This window comes from Physella acuta, unplaced genomic scaffold, assembly GCF_028476545.2.
Source record: "Physella acuta isolate Inbredline_101_S28 unplaced genomic scaffold, ASM2847654v3 ptg000366l, whole genome shotgun sequence".
Lineage (NCBI taxonomy): Eukaryota > Metazoa > Mollusca > Gastropoda > Physidae > Physella > Physella acuta.
Window position 1 is genome coordinate 674309 of NW_026731885.1, and position 13991 is coordinate 688299.

At 39.2% G+C, this 13991-nt stretch overlaps 2 protein-coding genes across 2 annotated transcripts; both read left to right on the forward strand.

Moving 5' to 3' along the window:
* The first annotated feature begins 366 nt into the window (after positions 1 to 366).
* On the forward strand, positions 367 to 7129 carry LOC131941586 (putative serine/threonine-protein kinase clkA). Its single transcript, XM_059300901.1, has 2 exons — positions 367 to 451; positions 6411 to 7129. Exons 1-2 carry the CDS (start codon positions 367 to 369, stop codon positions 7127 to 7129), a joined length of 804 nt encoding a protein of 267 aa, XP_059156884.1.
* Positions 7130 to 11830: 4701 nt separating this feature from the next.
* Positions 11831 to 13693, forward strand: LOC131941596 (uncharacterized). The gene has a single exon (XM_059300912.1). The coding sequence runs from the start codon at positions 11888 to 11890 to the stop codon at positions 12332 to 12334; it is 447 nt and encodes a 148-aa protein (XP_059156895.1). The 5' UTR covers positions 11831 to 11887; the 3' UTR covers positions 12335 to 13693.
* Positions 13694 to 13991: the final 298 nt, after the last annotated feature.

Here is a 13991-nt window from a genome sequence, read left to right on the forward strand (position 1 = left end):
TCTTAATATTGATAATACCTTTTAAGGTCTTTGTATAAAAATTACTGACATAAGCTAATAAAATTAAACACAATAATTTTTACAGCCACCTTAAATACTCAGTGTACAACTAGATTCCCTACGCAACTGTAGGGGACAGCACTCTAAATTAAAAAGTTCAACAACAGTACGTGCCTAATCAAAAGTCCAACCCTACACTCAAGCTTTAATCAATGCCACAGTAGTATCAGACACCAAGGTAGATAACTCCCTGTCAGTGTACCCCCCCAGACATTCTAGTACCTACTATTTATTCGTGAGAGTACAAAGGTCAGGAGAGTATGTCAGACCGGCATTCCTGAGGTACTCACCTTGGATAAGATCACCATGGTGGCAGCCTACGTCTCACAGGTACAACACGAGACACCTGGGGAAGAGAGGAGAATGGAGGTCAATCACTGGACTACAGGAGGTGGGTGTATGTTGGCAGGGATTGTCTGTGTCTTCATAAGTCAACACATGTCAATCATGTTGTCTTCATGTGTGCCCGTATATATATATATATATATATATATATATATATATATATATATATATATACACACACATATATATATATATATATATATATATATATATATATATATATACATATATATAATGTATGAGTATTATAACAGGATAATAACCTACGAAGTAGCATATCTGTGCGTACTACAATGAACCCAATGTGCAAGTGTATGTTAAAAGGTTACATCTTAATACCATTCACCAAGTAAGTATGGCGCGACTATCTGATATTAGAGCACGATAAAACTAAAAGCTGACACGTGAAAAGACACCAAGTAAACACCACACCGCCTACGCCTCCGACTGCCACACTACACCGCCTACGCCTGCCATCGTCACATTACACCACCTACGCCTCCAACAGCCACCTTTGAAGATGTACCTGACACCACTAACCAGTTAGGGAGAATATTAGGGAGTTAATCCGTCAAGTGGAATTACGTTTCATTCACTGCAACGTTATGTAACATTACAAGAAATATGACGGGCAGGTTCCGAGTGTACAGTAAAATGATAGGTTTACATTTCGTGTATATGGTTTACATTTGTATTATTTATAATAATCTTATTTATAGCCTTCTATAGAGTGGAGCTAGAGTACTTGGAGTAATATTTTCATATTCTTTAAAAACACGAATTATTGTTTATTACATTGCCAGAAGTAATGAAACAAATCCCAATCGAAAGTTAAAAGTTAGCTACGACAGATGCAGTAGAATTCGAATTAATAAAATCTCGCGTATATTCAATAAAAACGGCAACATCAACAAGATAATCATGTGACTGATGAAGTGTTGCAACATAATCACTGGCGAATGTTTTCAAGTTAAACTAAATAATAAACATATAACCTATTACTTACATCCTACTAGCGAAACATTGAATCTCCCAACATAGCAGAGATAACGACACGAGAGCAGAGCCTTATAACAACACATCCTTCATCTCGCAAATGAATAGAGAGAAAAAAATGCGAGCTCCCTAAACAAGACCAATGAAAAGCCTTGGCTCTATTTATATAAACAAATATATCGATGTTTTGGAGTAGCGTCCCCTGGAACACAAAGTCCCACAACCACGTTATGAATATATTCCTCCCGCAATGATTCTATCTCCTGCTCGGGAGATGCTCACTAGACAACGTGAGTGCTTTTAACACGCGCGTCGCACCCATAAGCCAAATCCTGGCTGGCAGGGGCGGGTTCATGTATGGACGGGCAAAGGTTAGACCGTTACACTTTACGCTGCATGAGGGCGGTGGGGGGGGGGGGGGGAGTAGGGGGTGGGAAGCCACACAGCTTAATGGTAAATTTATGTCATACAGCCGCATCATTATTTATCAAACACAACATTACGGTAATGGCATCTTGGCTTCCCTAAACTCCCAAGGACCGGCTCGGTACTGTAAAACATCCATTTCCCCAAGTAATCTGGTGGGATGATGAGGGTGGGAGAGGGTATGGAGAGTATTGGAGAGTAACATAAAGCACTGAGCCTAAGGACTTTATTGTAGGTATCGTGCGCTGGGCATTGTAATGACCACAGAATTCCCTTTATGAAGTCTGAGATCAAGACGGACTCCGGCGAGACTCTAGAAGAATCATGCCAAGACTACACGAAATGTCCCGTTGCTGTTTTTTTTACGACGGTAAATATGTTTCAATTTACGCTACGTAAAAAAAAGCTTGGATGTAAAAGCTACATGAAATAAAACTACTAGGGACTCCTGTGTTTACGTTGAGATTAATGCTAATATAGAAAGCTGGACAAGATTTTAGAACGTGGTTCAATAGGATAGAACATAAAGCAACGGATCATGGGAGGCTACTAGCTTAAGTCAATCTATGCTGGAAGCTACTAGGCTAATTATTTCAACTACTTTTTTGCTTTTTCCACAAAGTGGTACATACTATTGATTTATCAATGTTCAGGCTATAATAATATCTTCCCTTTTTAACGCCTAGGTATTTAACCGCATCTATTTTTAAACGCTCAGTCCTTCATACGATAAGTAATAGAATCTAACAAATGAAATTTATTTATCGTCAATAAGTAAATAAAAACTAAGCAAAAAGAAACGACACTTTATAGCTAACCAAACAGAAAATCGCCATTTTTAAATCCAGCAGCCCAAAACAATCAATCAATCAATCAATCATTCCCAACCAGTGGCGGCCAAATATCAATAATCGTGTTACACTTACAATTTAACACAAACCGCCCGCGATGAAATCAGGCATAAAATCGATGCGAGAACATTTCTACCCCCCCCCCCCCCTTTCCCATCCTCCTCTAGCCAAATATACAGTCATCGTAAACTCAGCCATTCTCCAGCGCTAGGCAAAAGCTGAACTACTGAAAGGACTGTCTCAATGATAGCTTCTTCATAGAATAAAAATATAGAAAAATAGAGTTCCCCTCTCCAACCCCCCCCCCCCCCCCCCCCGTTATTATCATAAACCTTAGCCGCTTTAATCTGATAGGATTATTATTAAAAAATAAAAGCCGTTACATTGTTAATTTTAATGCGCTTCATAAAGATTACAACAATGGGAGTAAAAGTAACTTGAAAATGATTGAAGCCAACCACACACCCTCATTGCCGTGTAAAGTGAAACTGGAAATATACAAAATAGACAAGGTTTTGTGTAGATAGCCATACAAGCTTGCCATATTCGCCACAAGGTTTCTTAAAGTTCAAATGAAAATCGCTGAGTAATATTATACAGGGGCAAATATGGTTTTTCCTCAGATGGAGATATTCTTTACAAAGTGCAATGGTTATGACAGTTTGAATATTCGAGGTGGTGCGAAAAAAACGTGGGTTCAGAGAAAACGGCATACAGACATAAAGGTATAGGCTAGATCAGTACAGGATACAAAAGGATAACGCAACAAGACATAGCGGTATATGGTATGGTTTTGTATTTGAATGCCGATATCACTATTAATAACAGAGGTAGGTACTAGCGTTAACATCAATGCTGGATTCAGGAGCAAGGGTAGTAATGTAGCGATAGTAGCAAAAAAATGTAGTGATGGATACATCTGAAGCGTCGTCTGAACAAAATAAGCGTCGGACATGGCGGCACTGCGTGGGTCAGTCATATCCCTGGTGCCAGGTTAAGCATCGCCTGTAGAATCACGTGATGTCAGGTCAACTCTAACATTACGTGGTACCAGGTCAACTCTAACATCACGTGATGCCCGGTCAACTCTAACATCACGTGATCTCAGGTCAACACTAACATCACGTGGTGTCGATCAACTCTAACATCACGTGATTCTAGAGGTCAAGCAGTGTCTGCAGCATGACGCTGCCTGATGAGTGAATCATCCCCCTCCCCCTCTATGATAGGCGGTCAAGGATAAGGTATCCAAATATCGACTTTTATTCCCTCTCTCTCTCACTCCCCCCCCCTCTCTCTCTCTCTCTCTCGCTCACTCTGCAGTGCAGGTCATGAAAACATTTGGGAGAGGGGAGTGAGAGAGGGAGAGAAGGAGTGAGAGTGATGGAACGTGAGAGGGGGTAAAGGGGTATGGTGGCAGATCGTTGTGGTAGAGCCACCAGAGGGACTCCAGCCATGTTTATGATGTGAGATCACGTGATCAGCTCCCTCAATGGCTACATTCAACACCCGTACAGATCCTAAATATCAGTGACAAGCCACAGGATCGACATAAATATTTTCACTCGCTCATTTTTTGCTACATAATTCTGTAGGGTGGTGTGTGGTTAGCTAAAGACGTTACGTGATTCTGTAGGGTGGTGTTTGGTTAGCTAAAGACGTTACAAGATTCTGTAGGGTGGTGGTTGGTTAGCTAAAGACGTTACAAGATTCTCTAGGGTGGTGTGTGGTTAGCTAAAGACGTCACTTGAGTCTGTAGGGTGGTGTGTGGTTAGCTAAAGACGTCACATTCTGTAGCGTGGTTAGCTAAAGACGTCACATGATTCTGTAGCGTGGTGTTTGGTCAGTTAAAGACGTCACATGATTCTGTAGGGTTGTTAGCTAAAGACGTCACATGATTCTGTAGCGTGGTTAGCTAAAGACGTTACATAATTCTGTAACGAGATCCCCGTTAAAGCGTTAAACAACTATGTAGATTAAACCCGTGTTGGGTTATCAGGACAAACTCACTCAGAAAACATGACCTTTGAAATTTGCATTATGCAGTTTCTGTCTATAGAATAAGTTGACACGTGCGTCGCACGAAGCACCAGGGTTCAACAAGTGTATCAAATGTATTGACCTAGAAAACTAGACAGCCTAAATATTTAATCAGGCTGTAAATATTCATGGACACAGTCTACGCAAGGCATCTAATTTATGGCGCACAGGGTTGGCTAGGTATCGACGTCCATCAAGTGTATACTGATGACCAACAAGTAGGTCAGTATATACTGATGACAAACAAGGTCAGTATATACCGATGACCAACAAGAAGGTCAGTATATACTGATTACCAATAAGAAGGTCAGTATATACTGATGACCAACAAGTAGGTCAGAATATACGGATGACCAACAAGTAGGTCAGTATATACCGATGACCAACAAGAAGGTCAGTATATAGCCTACTGATTACCAATAAGATGGTCAGTATATACTGATGACCACCAAGAAGGTCAGTATATAGTGATGACCATCAAGAAGGTCAGTATATAGTGATGACCACCAAGAAGGTCAGTATATAGTGATGACCACCAAGAAGGTCAGTATATAGTGATGACCACCAAGAAGGTCAGTATATAGTGATGACCAACAAGAAGGTCAGTATATAGTGATGACCACCAAGAAGGTCAGTATATAGTGATGACCACCAAGAAGGTCAGTATATAGTGATGACCATCAAGAAGGTCAGTATATAGTGATGACCACCAAGAAGGTCAGTATATAGTGATGACCAACAAGAAGGTCAGTATATAGTGATGACCACCAAGAAGGTCAGTATATAGTGATGACCAACAATAAGGTCAGTATATAGTGATGACCACCAAGAAGGTCAGTATATAGTGATGACCACCAAGAAGGTCAGTATATAGTGATGACCACCAAGAAGGTCAGTATATAGTGATGACCATCAAGAAGGTCAGTATATAGTGATGACCACCAAGAAGGTCAGTATATAGTGATGACCACCAAGAAGGTCAGTATATAGTGATGACCACCAAGAAGGTCAGTATATAGTGATGACCAACAAGAAGGTCAGTATATAGTGATGACCACCAAGAAGGTCAGTATATAGTGATGACCACCAAGAAGGTCAGTATATAGTGATGACCACCAAGAAGGTCAGTATATAGTGATGACCACCAAGAAGGTCAGTTATCTACAGATGACTTAACTAATGTTTATTTCAGACATTGTCTGTGGTGGGGGAAGGGGGGTAATTGTGAAAGTGCATATTTTTAACATATAGCCAGTTGAGTTGATGTTAGACCTTCAGCATAGAGCCATAGACAGAAACCAGTTGCTCCGGTGTTGGGAAACCTCACGAAAATCGTTATTTACCGCTGTGCTATTCAGCTCATAAACAAATAAGAGAGAGATTGAAGAGAAAGAATGGAGAAATGAGCCAAAAGGAAAAAGCGTGGAGAAATCTAGCTTGGAGTTAATGTACAAAAAATGTCTTTGACACGATTTGGCTATAAAAATAAAGTAAACAATGTATTGAACACGATACAACCACAAAATAAACAATGTGCTGTGGAAGATTTAACTATAACTATAAAATACGAAGCTATGCTGAATCCTATTAAATCCCTGATGTCATTCACTACCAGTTATAAAACACGATTACATTGCAGGCTCATGCTACAACATTGCTAAAGCTTTAGTCTAGCATGAGTTCCTATCTTAGCTATAGATAACTCTGGGCCACATAATGATGTCAACTATAGCTCTGGGCCACTTAATGATGTCAACTATAGCTCTGGGCCACATAATGATGTCAACTATAACTCTGGGCCACATAATGATGTCAACTATAACTCTGGGCCACAAAATGATGTCAATTATAGCTCTGGGCCATATAATGATGTCAACTATAACTCTGGGCCACATAATGATGTCAACTATAGCTCTGGGCCACATAATGATGTCAACTATAGCTCCGGGCCATATAATGAAGTCAACTATAGCTCTGGGCCACTTAATGATGTTGTCCAAAGCTCTGGGCCACATAATGTCAACTATAGCTCTGGGCCACTTAATGATGTCAACTATAGCTCTGGGCCATATAACGATGTCAACTATAACTCTGGGCCACATAATGATGTCAACTATAACTCTGTCCACATAATGATGTCAACTATAGCTCTGGGCCACATAATGATGTCAACTATAGCTCTGGGCCATATAATGATGTCAACTAACTCTGGGCCACATAATGATGTCAACTATAGCTCTGGGCCACATAATGATGTCAACTATAGCTCCGGGCCATATAATGAAGTCAACTATAGCTCTGGGCCACTTAATGATGTTGTCCAAAGCTCTGGGCCACATAATGTCAACCATAGCTCTGGGCCACATAATGATGTCAACTATAGCTCTGGGCCACATAATGATGTCAACTAACTCTTGGCCACATAATGATGTCAACTATAGCTCTGGGCCACATAATGATGTCAACCATAGCTCTGGGCCACATAATGATGTCAACTATAGCTCTGGGCCACTAAATGATGTTAACTAAAGCTCTAGGCCACATAATGAAGTCGTCTAAAGCTCTGGGCCACTTCATGTCAACAGCACACACCACAGAGAACCACGAGCATGTCACTTAGAGCATGTCACAGTGACACAGGTAATAAAACAGACACGTCCTGTCAGGGGGGGGGGGATAGGCAGGGGGACGAACCAGTTTTGTCAGTTAGGTGACAGTAGAGCGTATTATGAAGTCAGTGCGTATTATGAAAGTCAGTGCGTAATACTACAGTTGCTGGTATTAAGAAAGTAGTGCGTATTTTGACAGTTGTACGTATACTGAAAGTGGTGCGTATTATGATAATAGTGAAGGGCAGGCGCACTTGACGTATGAGGTTTAAATGGCTCAAGAAGATTAACTCGCTCTGTTCAAGACATACGTCGAACGAACAACACAGGACAATGCATGCCTTCAGGTTTAATTTATATATTCTTTTTTAATGTCTATCTATCTATCTATCTATCTATCTATCTATCTATCTATCTATCTATCTATCTATCTATCTATCTATCTATCTATCTATCTATCTATCTATCTATCTATCTATCTATCTATCTATCTATCTATCCATCCATCCATCCATCCATCCATCCACCCACCCACCCATCCACCCACCCATATATATATATATATATATATATATATATATATATATATATATATATATATATATATATATATATATATATATATATATATATATATATATATATATATATATATACTAGTTCGTGTTCACGTTTAGAAGAGTACTACGCTAAGAATAGATCTCTACCGGGTAAAAATACATGAGGAAGATGGAGGTCGAGGATCGTAAATCTGGGTATTACAATATCAGCATACACAAATCTTCACATCCCTCCACCCCCGCCCCTCCCACACACGTCTTTTGTTGACGTGCAACCACTTGCAATGAATGGGCCGGAATGTTTACTACCCTAGAGGCAAGGGATCCACATCTACATAGGTATTGGAGCTGATAGCTATCTAGCTCTTCCTCTATCTTTTGTTAGCAAGCGGTCTATAGTATGGGGGCTGGTATGGGGCTCCTACACCTACTTTTTTTTCAAACCGTAACTTTGGTAATGATGTCCGCAGAAAAAGACCATGAAAAAACACATTATGGAAATGTAAAAATGCCGACTTTAATTAGTTTTATCTTGCACATTTTAATGGTTAGATTATAACAATGATTGATTAGAGTTTATCATACACTTTCTATAAGCAGTAGGCTATATTCGTTCAACACTACCACGCTGAGTATTAGGGAGCGGAAGTTATAGTAAGCATGTGTATATATATATATATATATATATATATATATATATATATATATATATATATATATATATATATATATATATATATATATATATATATATATATATATATACTTATGTATATACAGGGAGGTGTATGTCTGTGTAGGTCAACACTGATGACCAGACATTCACCTCAGGTAACACACAGGCCTGACATCGCAGGTAACAGACAGGCCTGACATCACAGGTAACACAGGCCTGACATCACAGGTAACAGACAGGCCTTACATCGCAGGTAACAGGCCTGACATCGCAGGTTACAGGCCTGACATCACAGGTAACAGGCCTGACATCACAGGTAACAGGCCTGACATCGCAGGTTACAGGCCTGACATCACAGGTAACACACAGGCCTTACATCGCAGGTAACACACAGGCCTGACATCGCAGGTAACAGACAGGCCTGACATCACAGGTAACACAGGCCTGACATCACAGGTAACAGACAGGCCTTACATCGCAGGTAACAGGCCTGACATCGCAGGTTACAGGCCTGACATCACAGGTAACAGGCCTGACATCACAGGTAACACACAGGCCTGACATCGCAGGTAACACACATGCCTTACATCGCAGGTAACACACAGGCCTTATATCGCAGGTAACACACAGGCCTTACATCGCAGGTAACACACAGGCCTTACATCGCAGGTAACACAGGCCTGACATCGCAGGTAACACACAGGCCTTACATCGCAGGTAACACACAGGCCTTACATCGCAGGTAACACAGGCCTGACATCGCAGGTAACACACAGGCCTGACATCGCAGGTAACACACAGGCCTTACATCGCAGGTAACACACAGGCCTTACATCGCAGGTAACACAGGCCTGACATCACAGGTAACACAGGCCTGACATCGCAGGTAACACACAGGCCTTACATCGCAGGTAACACACAGGCCTTACATCGCAGGTAACACAGGCCTTACATCGCAGGTAACACACAGGCCTTACATCGCAGGTAACACAGGCCTGACATCACAGGTAACACACAGGCCTTACATCGCAGGTAACACACAGGCCTGACATCGCAAGTAACATAGGCCTGACATCGCAAGTACGAAAGGCCTGACATCGCAGGTAAGAAAGGCCTGACATCACAGGTAACAGACCTGACATCGCAGGAAACAGACCTGACATCGCAGGTAACACATGCCTGACGTTGCAGGTAACACACAGACCTCACATCGCAGGTAACATAGGCCTGACATCGCAGGTAACAGGCCTGACATCGCAGGTAACATACAGGCCTGAAATCGCAGGTAAGAGACACATGCATGACAGACACGGGTCTAACAGCGTTAGCGGGATGACCCGTCTTACGTTTCGACCCCCACGCCACACCACAGACGTAAATCATCTTCCACACCACATACGTAGATCATCTTCCTACCTCCATGAGTGTTTGGCGATGTTTAGTTTGATCTTAGCGCCAGATGTGAAGATCGGGAGGGGGAAGGGAGGGCAGTGGTAAAAGGTATCGAGCAGGGTTTGAAGTACACGAGGACAAACAAAGACACAGACAAACAAACAGACTGGACTGAAGAGGCGACTCGCTAATGTAAAGAGCCCAAAGTACAAGGAATTTGGTGGCAATAGGAAGCTGAAGACGGACGATTGAGGCTAGAGAAATTTAACACGAACACCGCAACATGGCGAGTGTTCTGATGGAAACATTAAGCCGGGTTATTAATAATCTCAGGTTATTATTGAACTCACGAGGCAGATTATATAAAAAAAGCCATTCGTTATTTGACGTAAACACAATCTTCTCTTCCTGGCTTTTTTCGGCCACACGAAAACGTGGCAAGAGTTGTGGTTCTTTTCTAACAATACATGTGAAGACGGCTGGCTTATAGATTATGCTGACAATTTGATCAGATGGAGAAAAAAAAAAGAAAAGGAAATTCGTTTTTAAAATTTGAGATAGAAAAATTATTTAGCAACATGTAATATGCCTGCCTTATATATTATTTAAGCAACGGTTTTGATGATATAAAAAAAAATAGACAATATGAATATTAATTTCAAGCAAAAAGTAAAATACGTGGTAGATTTATTTAGATTATTCTGAGGGGGGGGGGAAGAAAAGAATAAATACCCGAATCTGTTTATAAAAGAAAATATCAATTTCTATCAGACAAAAAAGTGGGATGCTAGTTTTATGGATTATTCAGATGCTGGATTTAATCAAGGATAAGACAAGCTGGAAGCAAAGATAAACACGCCAGCAGGCACACAATGTAAAGCGTCTTGTGGTGGCTGTTTTCGTGTATCTGAGAACTAGTTGTGTGACCATATCATTACTGGGGCTGTTTTCATATTTCTGAGAACCAGTTAAGTAATGAATATAACAAAGAGATTAGATTGACAATCTTTCTAAATTAATGATGAACAAAACACTATTTTAGTTGCATTTCACACATTTAAATTTCTAACAGTGATTTAAAATGGAGTGAAAATTTTATTTTCAGTTTAACAGTTCACATATATTTTTTTTCAAAACTGCAGATTAGAGAAATACCGATTTACCAAACAATACATATTTGATGAATAACACAGAGGGAAAGTTAATCTCATAGGTTGAAGACTAACAATCGTAGGGAAGATATACACTACAAAAACACTTCTGGGGTTGAAGACACACAAAGACAATCACAGGGGTAGAAGACTTACACTACTAACGTATTATACCCAGGGCTGGCCGGCACACGCCCATACTTATACACCCCGCATCGCTAGAAATCTAAAGTAAACAAGGTGAAGAAAGGTGCAAAAACTAGTTTTCTTCCGTACAGTCAACACCCTCGTCCACACCTGTACATAATCTTGAGGTAAGGAGAAAACCCATACAAACAGGGGAAGCTATCCAGACAATCAGGGGAAGGCATCCAGACAAGCCGGAAAAGCCAACACAGGCAAGGGAAACCACCCAAATAGACACTATTTATTACACTTAAGTTTATAAAACAATATGGGAGTTCTCTTTAACCAGGTCGGAGAAACAAAATAGCTTTTTTTTTTCTTAAAAGGATAAAAAATAAAACATTACCAGTAAAGGGCTTTTCCATGGCCAAAATTAACCTCTTATTCTCTCTGTAGGGCCTATATAAAAAAAAAAATTTTTTCTTCTTTAAAAACCGATTGGACTAGAAACTATTTCACTTTAAAATAATCTCTCAAGCAAACAACAGCTTGATGTGTCTGCCGTTTAACTTTTAAGCTAAACAGAATATTAATACCACCGTCACGCCGGCAAACTGTTCTTTCTTACTAGCATTTAAATTTAATTTAGGTAAACATGGCATCGGGAATAAAAATCGACGATTCGGTTAAAAAAGCATGGGCTGGATGTAGTATGATGAGTGTAAAATCCAAAAAACTCAAATATGCTGTTTTCAAATTCTCTGACGACGTAAAAAAAGTCGAAGTGGAGAAGACCGGCTCAACCGATGACGGAGAACCGTGCGAATACGATGTTGTTATCGGAAGTCTGCCTGCTGATGATGTTCGATATCTAGCGTATGATTTCGATTTTTGCAACAAAGACGGCACCAAGAAAAGTGAGATGATCCTGGTTTCATGGCACCCTGAGAGCTGCTCTGTCAGAAAAAAGATGATCTGTGCCTCTTCCTTCAATGCCCTGAAATCTGCACTTTCTGTTAGCAAGAATGTCATAGAAGGAGATAACTATAGTGAAGTTGATACTAAAGCAGTTTTAGAGAAACTTGGATGGAAAGCAGCTTAAGATGAAGAGGAATTTATTAGTTAGTATAGGTGTGCTAACAGCTTTTTGAGACATCAGTGTAGGATTCTTGTATGGAGGGGAATTTTTTTAGGTTTAGCAACAACTTTGCAACAATCTTGAAATCTATTTTTTGAGAACATTATGATGGTTATTGGATTTTTATAGAAATATTTTCATTGTTAAATTGTCATTTTTCTAATAGATATGCTAACCATTACACTCATCCTACAAAGACTTAAAGAAATGTTACTACTGGGGATATGTTTTTAAATTTACCAACAAGCATCATCTTTCCCTTTATTTTGCTTATAATGTTCATTACTGTAAAAGTCATTTAAAATCTGTAAAATATAACTTCTATTCTTTTGTGTTAGCATTAGTTGGTTATAAAATGTCCCCTCCAATGTATGTTTTTGTAAAATAATTCATTTCAGTTACGACAAGTTAATAAAAAAAAATAGGCTTTTCTTTTTCTGTTGCTACATAGTAATTTTGAAATTTTCTGTCATGTCTTGTTTCATCATAAAAAAATCATCTCTTGAGTAATTTATTTGTTGATTATTTTTTTAAAGTATGTAACAAATCAGTAGCCTGGTTCTTGTCTTATAGATTGAGAATATTTATATCAAAACCTAGCCACTGTGCTGTGTAATATAATGGTAATGTACCTATATACTGCTTTGAATAATAATTTCATTGTTAAGGCTATCCAGTCTCATTTGTAATATGACAGTTTTCTCTGCTAATTATTAGTATTTATAACATTGTGCTCAATAAAAGTTTTTAAATAAATTAAAATTATACAAAACTTGTCACATCTGTTTTTACCAATGGTTAATCAGTTCTGTTAAATGTTTTAACTCAGTTTGATAATCAGTCCAGAAAAGTGTTAACTGATAATATAGATCTCTGAATTTGTGGTGTGATATTAACAAAAGTAGGTGTGTCACATAGACTTGAACCATCCTGTTGGTGGACAGCATGAATACATTCAACAATGCGCTAAGAAGTAAATTTTTTGTGTATACATTTTACTTAAACTGTGAGCTTGTTTGATCTCTGTATTATCAATGTCAATTGTACAATGAGAACACACTTATTTTGTAACTTCTTGGATGTGAAAAAGTCATGGCATTTAGTGACATCTATTCTTTTTTATAAAACTAGTCAACCGCCATGTTATCGCGGTTAGCAAGTTACTCTTCAGTCTAGAAATATCTAAAACAATATAATGGATGGCAAAACTAGTATAAAAGAACATTGCTGACTGGTGGGTAGACTGATATTCTACTCACTGATGCACACACCTTCTGTGTACCACATTTTATATTCATGCAAATAATTAATAAAACACTGTTACTACTAAAAAAAAAAAAAAAAAAAAAAACAGAATATTAATACAGTAATTACGTCCACATAGTTTTAGTAAAAACTGTTTTTATTGATCGCGCTGTTGTAGCTAATCCCAAACTTTTTATCTAGTCGAATTACTAGTTTACATGGGAGGGTACCTTAGAATCGGCAGAATGAGATCCCGTTGATGTGAGATAACGTGAAAGTAAAGGGCTTCATGTGTTGTTGATAGGTAAAGAATGGCTTCAGAAGAAAATACATTCTCTCATATGGCTTGTTTTAATGGTCACCTTAACTTGGACTT

Coding starts and splice junctions, on each gene's coding strand:
- LOC131941586 (XM_059300901.1), top strand. CDS start 367: ATGGTGGCAGCCTACGTCTCACAGGTACAACACGAGACACCTGGGGAA. Junction 452..6,410: donor CAATCACTGGACTACAGGAG/GTGGGTGTATGT, acceptor TTCCTATCTTAG/CTATAGATAACTCTGGGCCA.
- LOC131941596 (XM_059300912.1), top strand. CDS start 11,888: ATGGCATCGGGAATAAAAATCGACGATTCGGTTAAAAAAGCATGGGCT.